General features: G+C 40.9%; 1 protein-coding gene across 1 annotated transcript in view; it reads left to right on the top strand.

Annotated features, from left to right (window-relative positions):
* The first annotated feature begins 261 nt into the window (after nt 1-261).
* The window catches only part of GOLPH3 (golgi phosphoprotein 3), a 58,513-nt gene continuing 48,326 nt past the window's right edge, over nt 262-10,448 (top strand). The window contains exon 1 of the mRNA XM_034998910.1: nt 262-486. Within this exon, the coding sequence (XP_034854801.1) occupies nt 262-486 (225 nt within the window). The remainder of the gene's footprint in view (nt 487-10,448) is intronic.

Raw genomic sequence — 10,448 nt, 5'->3', positions numbered from 1 at the left:
CTCCACCTCTACCTAGGAGCTCGGGCTGCCTCCGGGCTCGCGGCCGCAGGAGGGAAGCGCCCTTCTTCCGCCTCGCCGGCGCCCGGCCCGCCCGTTTCGCCCCGACCCGTCTCCCCATGACTGCTCCCGGCCCAGCTGCCGACAGACGTCGCCCCGGAGCCGGGATTTAACACGGAAGCCCGGGTCAGGGGCCGCGGGGGGAGGAGGGGGGAGACCCGGTAGGTCCCGCGTCCCTCTCGGCCCGGCGTCTCGGCGGGAGCCATGACCTCGCTGACCCAGCGCAGCTCGGGCCTGGTGCAGCGGCGCACCGAGGCCTCCCGCAACGCCGCGGACAAGGAGCGGGTGGCGGGCGGCGGCGGCGGCAGCAGCGAGGACGACGCGCAGAGCCGCCGCGACGAGCAGGACGACGACGACAAGGGCGACTCCAAGGAAACAAGGCTGACCCTGATGGAGGAGGTGCTCCTGCTGGGCCTCAAGGACCGAGAGGTGCGGGCGCGGCGGGCAGGGCGGGGGCGGCCGGAGTTTGGCGGCCGGCGCGGGACCCGGGCGCAGGCGGGAGCCCGGCCTCCGGCTCTGCGCGTCTGCCCTCCGAGTTCCTGAGCCGAGCGCCCAGCTGGCCCGGTGCTTCCAGATCCTCCCCGCACCGATTGCTTGGATTTTCCCTTCCTCCTTACACAGTCACTCCTTTGATTTTGACTCCCTGGCGGTCTGTATGTCTTCCTTTTTCCGCCTGTTTAACCCGTGTAGACCCCAGGGTACAATCCCACCTGGAGACTGCCCGTTAGAGTGAAACACCCGGAACCACCAGCGCCCCGAACTCTGGGTTTCGCAGGTTTTAGGACCTGGGAGGGCTCCACGGATCTGCTTTTTGGGAGATTAAAAAAAAAAAAAAGCCAAAACTTAAAGTGTACTGTTTGGAATTTTGAAAAATTTCGGTGAAATGGTAATGGAGGCTAAAGTTGTTTTACATCTGATAAAAGTCCAACAAAAATCTCATGTCACCTCCTGGAAAATGACTTCCTAGGTAGCCTTCCTTTGGGTAAGAGATTATTTTTAGTATCACTTTTATATTTTATCGGTTCACTAGTCTCCAGAAAAATCTTGCCATCTTATGGAAGGACTTTTTTGGGGGGTGCTAAAAATGTTGGGTTTGTGATTTGATGAAAGGCCTCACAGCCATAGGTAGGTTACAGTCGCTATAGATCTGTCTTCGTGTTGTGATTTCGAAAGATTATTTTCACCTTGGTATCTTTTGAGAATTTTCGCACAGAAAAGTTGAAGAAAAATGCTAAAGTGGACATCTGTATATTCTCCTCCTAGGTTCTGTCATTAACGTTTTCCTATATTTGCTTCATCACATATCTGTTTATTTACAAAAATTGTTTTTAGAGATTTGCAGCCAATCAGCCAGATGAATGGATGGATATTCTATAAATCACATATGGTGAGATAGTTCTAGAGCTTGTTTTATCTCAGCATGAAATCTACAAACAGTACATTTTGAGTCAGATACAGAAAATACAGAAATATCCAGGTTATGTTTTGATTTTTAATAAAGTTTTCCCAATTCACAGAGGTGGGCAAAAAATGTAATCTTTATAATACAATTTAGTCTTACTTCACCAAAACTTACTAGATATAGGTGAGTTTTATATGGACTGTGCCCTCCTAGTATTTAGTAATTAGTGAATTAAAATTTACTTTGATATAAATGTCTAGAATATTTGCAATATTTAGGTTTCCCATTTGCAGGTTTTAATAATGATCACTTGAAAAGAGGTCCCTCTGGGTGTGAAAGGGGCTCAGTGTGTTTATTAATTACTGAGTTATGATGGAAGCAGACAGTATGTGAAATTCCTTTTTGTTCTTTGGGAAAACAACCCCCAGATCTGCCTCAATTTATGATAGGGTTATGTTCTGATAAACCCATCATAAATTGAATATTTTAAGTTGAAAATGCATTTAATACCCCTAACCTACCAAACATCATAGCTTAGCTTAGCCTACCTTAAACGTGCTTAGAACGTTTACGTTAGTCTGCAGTTGGCAGAATCCTCTATCACAACGTTTATTTTATAATGAAGTGTTGAATAGTTCATGTAATTTTTTGAATGCTGTATTGAGAGTGAAAAACAGAATGGCTCTAAGTCTATCATTGGTTATGCTTGTGGTCCTGTGGCTGTGCCTAGCAAATTGTATGCATATCACCAGCCCAGGAAAAGATCAAAATTTGAAGTATCACTCTTGTACAATCATAAAGTTGAAAAATTGTTAAGTTGGGGTTGGTCTGTTGATGTAGAGTGTCCTAGAAATGTGATTTTAGGAAGTATTCAACTTGCCAAAGTTTTAGGCTTCACAATTTAGAATCTTGGTAATAAACATTTTTCTTTAAGTCTTTATCTTTTTCCTTTGGAACAAAAGTAACATTTTAGAAAATACAGAAAAAATGAAGAAAACAAGTCATCTATATTCCTGTATGAATGTTTTGGTTTATAGTTTTTGATAGTTTTCTGTGTGGATACATCCTATGTGTAAAACTAAAACTTAACAAAACCAAGAAACAAAAACCCCAACTAAAACCAAAATTAGCTTTTGGATTTGAGTCACTTCAAGTGAGAAATTATGGTGAAAAAGCCCCTTTTTGCCTCAAGTATGTTACTGGAAAAGGTTAAGCTAAGGCATACTGACTTGCTCTGTTTCTGTGCTTGATTTTCATAAGATAAAGAATTTGTTGAAGCTTAATGGTACTTTTTTTTTTTTTTAAGATTTTATTTATTCATTTGAGAGAGAGACCGAGATAGCGAGCATGAGCAGGGGGGAGAGGCAGAGGGAAAGGGAGAAGCGGACTCCTCGCTGAGTCAGGAGCCCAGTGCGGGGCTCGATTCCCAGGACCCTGGAGATCATGACCTGAGCTGAAGGCAGACATTTAACCATTCTGAGCCACCCAGGTGCCCCGAAGCTTAATGGTACTTAAAAAATGTAGACAATTTAAATTTCTTTGGTGGCAAGGTAATTGAAACCATGTGTTGTGTTTATGTCAGGAGCCACTGTACTTTCCATATCGTGGCTAAGGTTCAGACACTAGCCAATTCTATTTTCTTGCTGATTTCAACAGTCACATAGAGAAATTTTCTATTTCCCCTTTTGCAGGCAGGGAGTTGAAGTGGAAGTGGGTGGGCTTGGGATTTGGCATTGCTTTAGATTTAGGTTTTAGGGATTAACCTGTATAACTTCTGTCCACATCTTCACAGAACTAATAACCAAACCTGTCACCTTCTCCATAAGTTTTGGGAGATTTCCCCCCCATGTCTTCAACTTGTATCACTCTTTTTAGGAGGTCAGGAATTACTCTTTACTGAGAGCCTAGGCATTTATGCTTGTTAATATTAGATTTTAATTTATGTTTGATATTAAGTTCCAAGCTTTAGGCACAATATATAGCTTAATAAATTCACTGCTTTAGCTTAGCATCCATCTTTGTTATCTTTGGGTACTCTTAGGATGTTAAAACCTAAATTTTAAGGTTAGGCAGGTCATTAATGATACATTGTATATGGGTGTATGAACTACTGTATTTGAATCCAAACAATTGAGAAAAAGTGTAAAGAAATTGTAAAATGGTGAAAATTAGTTCTACCTGGACTTTTTTATTTATTTTTATTTTATTTTATTTTTTAAAGATTTTATTTGACAGAGAGAGCCACAGTGAGAGAGGGAACACAAGCAGGGGGAGTAGGAGAGGGAGAAGCAGGCTTCCTGCTGAGCAGGGAGCCCGATGTGGGACTCGAACCCAGGACCCTGGGATCATGACCTGAGCCGAAGGCAGACGCTTAATGACTGAGCCACCTAGGCGCCCTGGACTTCTTTTTTAAAAAGATATTATTTACTCGGGGGCGGGGGGTGGGGTAGTGCACGCAAGAGGAGGACAAGCAGGGGGAGGGACAGAAGCAGGGAGCCTGGGATCATGACCTGAGCCTAAGGCAGATGCTTAACCCACTGAGCCACCCAGACGCCCCTTACTTTGACTTTTAGAAAAAAACAGACATTATGGCTTTTGAAAAGTATTTTTTGTTCAATAATGTGTACAGGAAAGTGCATTTGGTGTGATGAATTTTCACAAACTGAACACAACTGTTAAACAGCACCTAGATCAAGAAACAGAGCATGACCACTTTCCAGAAGCCCCAGTTGCTGCCTTTCCAGTTACTGCCTAATACCTCAAGGGTAGCCACTAGGCTTACTTTAGAATTCAGCATAGAATAATTTTGTTCATTTTTGTACTTCCGTTTGCATCTTTTGCATTGTGACAGTCATCCGTATTATGTAGGTTGTCATTTGTTCATTTTCTTTGAATTATCCATCTTTAACACATCTATAATCTACAATATTTAAAAAATGACGTTGATTTACATCCTGAATCTAGTGTCCCTCCTGTCCTCTTTACCGAACAGAAGGCTCAGCTTGCCAACAAGCAGATGGTTTGGCCTCAGATTACCTATTGGGAGTGACTCTAAAGTCATTGTGAGGAGTTTTTTTTTTCTTTTTTGAATTTAGGTACACACTTGACACTTTTTACCAATGATTTTCCTTTGTGGCTTTTATTAAAATACAGATGCTTAGACCCCTCTGGGGATTCCGGTGCTCAGTCTGGATGGAGCATCAATGACATAGATACTGAAAAAAATCTTCAGAGGCCACAGCAAGGATGGCCGTTAGGTTTAAACTTGAATTCAACTTCCAAATTAGCAAGATTCCTGTAATCTTCCCCTGACTGTTTGAAGGGGGAGGGCAGCCGATGAGCCAGATATTTTCCTTTCCCTGACTGTTTGGTTTTTCCATAGATGCCTCCAGGAGTCAATAGAGTTTTCAGAATGCCTCATGGAGGATTACCTCAAGCGGTGTCATATACTTTTTTTTTGCATTTTATTTATTTCTTTATTTCTTCAGGACATCATTATTGTATTTATTAACAATTTTATTTTTTTAAATATTTATTTATTTGACAGAGAGGGAGAGCACAAGCAGGGGGAGCAGGAGAGGGAGAAGCGGACTCCCTGCTGAGCAGGGAGCCTGCTGTGGAGCTCAATCCCAGGACCCTGGGATCATGACCTGAGCCCAAGGCAGCCACTTAACCAGCTGAGCTACCCAGGTGCCCCCCATTTGTACCTTTTAAACAAGATTTTATACTATTGAAATCATTTTCAGTGCTTTGGGGTTCTTTCACAGTTGGCCAACATATTCACTAATCTTCCAAGCCATCCTAATATTTGATAACTTATTAATAATTATTAACTTATTAATTATAAATTAATAAATATTTGATATTAATTTAAAACCATCTGATGGTCCCTGTATAGATCATTTGATAATATGATATCATATATATGATATTTCAAAGTATTTGATATACTTTGGAATTATTTTTTTTTACTTTGGAATTATTTTGATTGAAGTTTGACATATCTGATATTTAAAGAAATAAACTGTTACAGTGTCAGCTTATGTGTAAGTCTCAAAGACCTAAATGAGGCTTTTTCTGTTATGTCATGGTACATTTTTGGCCCAACACTCTTCTATATCCATGCAAACTTTTCCTACTTTCTGTCAGCATAATTTTTCTGCTGTTAATCAGAGTAAATGATACCATTCAAAGTTGCTATAGTCTTTGTTTAGGTCATTCTGTTTTCATGTGAATCTCCTTTTAAAGCAACACAAAGAGATTGTGCTTGTCCCATGTTTCTTCCATTTAATAAGTATAATGACAAGTGCCAAAGGTGGGAGTCTGGTTTCATTTTGAAATTGATGTCTGTGGCTTTAGGTTTCTTTTTTTTTTTTTTTAAGATTTTATTTATTTATTTGACAGAGAGAGGCACATAGTGAGAGAGGGAACACAAGAAGGGGGAATGGAGGAGGGAGAAGCAGGCTTCCCGCCGAGCAGGGAGCCCGATGTGGGGCTCGATATGGGGCTCGATCCCAGGACCCTGGGACCATGACCTGGGCTCAAGGCAGACGCTTAAAGACTGAGCCACCCAGGCGCCCTAGGTTGCTTTAATCGAAGCTTGAAAGACTGCTGCTTGTTACAGTAGCATGTTCAGCATTATAATGTAATTTAGTAAATATTAAGGTTTTAATTTAGGTATTACAAGTATATATAGAAAGTAGTCGGCTTCTCTTTTTGTTTGGTAAGCCTCTGATCTGTAAAGAATACAATCATGATTAAAGTACATTATGTTACTGGAAAGAATGCTTCTGGTAGATACATTTGTAAGCTTAAAAACTTAAATTTTAAAAAGTTAACTTATTTTTAAACTTAATAAACTATTTGGTTTACATATTACATTAGTGGAAAAGTTCTTAAATTGGAGTTAACAGATGGGAGTTTAGAAACTGAGCACTCTGTAATTGTGTATTTTTCTGGAGGAAGAGGACATAGCTTTCATCATATACTCAAAAGCATTTAGTGAACCAGAAGGTTGAAAATTACTGAATAGGAATGTTTGTTTTAGTTTAATTTTTTGGTTTTGCTTTGTTTTCTTTTTTAAAGATTTTTAAGTAATTTCTACACACAGTGTGGGCCTTGAACTCACAATCCTGAGATCAAGAGTTGAATGCTCCACCCACTGAGCCCGCCAAGTGCCCTCTTTGTTGTTGTTGTTGTTAATTTTTTAAAGATTTTATTTATTTATTTGACAGAGAGAGACACAGGGAGAGAAGGAACACGAGCAGGGGGAGTGGGAGAGGGAAAAGCAGGCTTCCTGCTGAGCAGGGAGCCCAATGCGGGGCTTGATCCCAGGACTCTGGGATCATGACCTGAGCTGAATGCAGATGCCTAACGACTGAGCCACCCAGGTGCCCCAGGATTTTTTTTTATTTTATTTAAACAAATTTTTACTTTATTTATTTTTTTACTAGAGGGAGTGGGGGAGGGATAGAGGGAGCGGGGAAGAGGGAATCCTAAGTAGGCTCCACTCCCAGCACAGAGTCCAGCGCAGGGCCCTATTTCATAACCCTGAGATCACCACCTGAGCCGAAACTTAAGAGTCAGGCACTCAACTCACTGAACCACCCTGGGGGCCCCTGTCTTTTTTTTCTTCCTGAAAACTTACTACAGAAGAATCCAGGTTTCAGGGTTGTGGTGAGTTGGATTTGAGTTTTTGAGATTTGAGGTAGGAAGCTGACATTTCTGTAGCCTGGTCATCTTGTTGAATGACATCACAAGCTGTGTAACTACTACATCTAAAATTCTAACAAATGTTCATGCATTTATCAAAGATTACTGAGCCAGACCCTTGACTAGGTACAAACACTGGAAAGAAGATCTCTGTCTTCAGGCCCATTTTATTTTAGTTCTGTGTGTCAAAACTCATAGTAAACTACAAAACTAAATTGTGTTGCTGTTCTAGAATTTTTTGGTAGTGAGTATCTCTCCTGGCATATACTACTACTCAATAGGTATTTATTAAGTAAATCATGTATTTTTGATGGGGGTATTGTGACCCCTAAGGGAGTGAAAGTTGGTTCTGGGGATAATACATAGGTCATATAAACAGATGTGTATCCATTTTACTAAAATTTCATGGGGGAGAAAGTGGTTAGGGAAAAAAGTCTGAAAAAGCTCCTTTAGGGGCAATAATGGAGAAAAGTTGAGAAACACTGAAATGAATCAGTATTAAAAATACTAAATTTGTGCTCTTACCTGAGGTTTAGAAAATTCTGATAGGACTTTTTATTGTAAAAGAATTTGGCTTCTAGTTCAGTAGTAGAGGAACAATTTTAGCATACAGCTGTAGGATGTTGTGAGTGAAATTTTAAGATCAAAATTAATCTTGTCGGTTAATAATGTGTAGGTAAAGTTTTGTGTGTCATCCTTCTGTGCCCCACCGCCCCCCGTATCCTGTAGGAGGGGCTGGAAACTAAAGGACTGCTTATAAATTCCTAATGGTTATTTTTACTCTGATTTCATTTTCTAGTTTCAGTTTCCCAAACACAGCTGTTAAATTTTTATGCTATATTAACAAAGTAAGCTCAGAATAACATTTAAGAATTATACTTTAAGAAAAAAAAGAATTGAACTTAAATTTCAATTTGTTCACTGAATTGAGCTTGTCCTTTAATTTTTGGATCTGTAGTACATAAAATGGAAGCAGGTTTAGTGTCCATATGTTCAGTTTAATCCAGTTATTGAACATGTTCTGTATGTCAGTCTTTTCTTGGTGGTGGAGTTTGAAAGAAAAATTTCTTACCCTCAAGGAGCAATCAGTCTATGTAGAAGACATATGTGCAAATGATTTCCATAAAATAGATTGTTGCCTTTAATGGAAGTACATGAGAAGTGCAGTATGGACATAGTGGGGATGCCTTAGATCAGCAGCCAAAGACTGCCGTGTTCTTGACTCCCTGCCTTGCCCTTGACTAGTTAGAAAAACTAGGATAAATGATTTGAATTCTTAGACCCTCCCATAACCTCTAGATTATAGGGATCCAGTGAATTGGCATATGTGTAAGTGCTTTGAAAACTGTGAAGTACTGAGCAAATGCAAATGGGTAATTATCTAGCCTCCAGAAGTGACTTAAAATTTATAGTGGTATTTATAAGTATTTAATATTTTCCTGTTTTTATTGTTTCTTGACCCTCTTGTACTGTATCTACTGGGCTTAGTAGAACATTCCTCTTCTAATCCCTGTGATCACCATTTCTTCCCCCCTTTCCATGGTCCTTCCGCCTGTTTTTAATGTCCTCCCACCCCTCCAAGGGGTTCTGGTACCTGCTAGCCGACTTCAAGGCCAGGATCTTCTCTTAGGATGGTAGGGCTGGGTTCTCTGGAGAAGGCATTGGCCCGCAATCCTTTCTACAGTCCTTTCTTTTATATCTTATTTCATTGAAAAATATTTTCCTATTTCCTTCCTGTATTTTAATTTATTTTTCATTTTTCCCTCACTGTAGGTTGTTTGGCTACCAAGGCCCCTTCCCTGAGGGGGTTGAGAGTGGGGAGATGTGGGAACAGCAATTTCCAAAGTTGCACTAAATTACAAAATTGTACTTTTGCAAGACGTTTTGTTAATGAGTCTGGGAGTAAAGTTACAAGAGAAGTCTTAGCCTTCACAAGTTTATAGTCTAGTCCCCTAGAAATAAGACATGTGGGAATTAGGGCGCCTGGGTGGCTCAGTTGGATAAGCGACTGCCTTCGGCTCAGGTCATAATCCCAGAGTCCCGGGATCGAGTCCCGCATCGGGCTCCCTGCTCGGCAGGGAGTCTGCTTCTCCCTCTAACCCTACCCCCTCTTGTGCTCTCTCTCTCTAATAAATAAATTAAAAAAAAAAAAGACATGTGGGAATTAAAGTAGAGCGTAAAGTAGCACCATCCAAAGTGCCACTTGGGTAGGGGAGACAGTGCATTTTTTTAATTCAGAGGAAGTAGTGAATTAGGCTGAGGCTGTCCAGGAGAGTGTCAGGAGCAGAGGGGAGTTGAGCGGGGCATTATTACTACTTACAGAAGGATGGGCATTCCATTCTAGGAGAGGAGGGGGAGCTGGGGCTTGCAACAGAATTCTATTTAAAGTAGTTTGAAGCTGACTGGAAATTGGTTTTGGGATTACCTTTCATTTGATTGTCACAAATAATCTTTTAAGGAGGTATCTCAGCCAGGTGTCCCATGCATCTATGAAATTTTAAATTACAAAATTGTTTTAGGGTTGCTGGAGTGGTGGGGGTGGACGGGATGGGGTGGCTGGGTGATAGACATTGGGGAGGGTATGGGCTATGGTGAGTGCTGTGAATTGTGTAAGACTGTCGAATCACAGACCTGTACCTCTGAAACAAATAATACATTATATGTTAAAAAAAAAAAAAGATAGTAGGAAGGGAAAAATGAAGGTGGGAAATCGGAGGGGGAGACGAACCATGAGAGACTATGGACTCTGAGAAACAAACTGAGGGTTCTGGGGGTGGGGGGGGATGGGTTAACCTGGTGATGGGTATTAAAGAGGGCATGTACTGAAAAAAAAAAAGAAAATTGTTTAACATACATTGGAGTGATTTTCATAAAATATTGGATGTGTTTAGAAATTATTGCGTATAAGTTTGAACTTTATAAGTAATCTGTCTATCCATCATCCGTCTCTTGTTCTCAAATAGTTGAGGATCTTTTATGATTTGGGCAGTGTCCTGACTGCTGGGCTAGAAACATTAAAGTGGTTTCATTCTACAGTCTCCATGGTCTTAATTGTGACTGATAGTCCTGAAAGAGTAAAAGGAAAGCTGTAGGTTCTTTTTTTTTCTTTTTTTAAGATTTTATTTATTTATTTGACAGAGACAGTGAGAGAGGAAACACAAGTAGGGGGAGTGGGAGAGGGAGAAGCAGACTTCCCGTGGAGCAGGGAGCCTGATGCGGAGCTTGATCCCAGGACCCTGGGATCATGACCTGAGCTGAAGGCAGACGCTTAACGACT

The sequence above is a fragment of the Mirounga leonina genome, unplaced genomic scaffold (assembly GCF_011800145.1).
Source record: "Mirounga leonina isolate KUSES-001 unplaced genomic scaffold, KU_Mleo_1.0 Mir_95, whole genome shotgun sequence".
NCBI classification, from domain to species: Eukaryota; Metazoa; Chordata; class Mammalia; order Carnivora; family Phocidae; genus Mirounga; species Mirounga leonina.
Note: the sequence above shows the minus strand (reverse complement) of the source record. Positions and strands in the feature narration are given on the sequence as shown.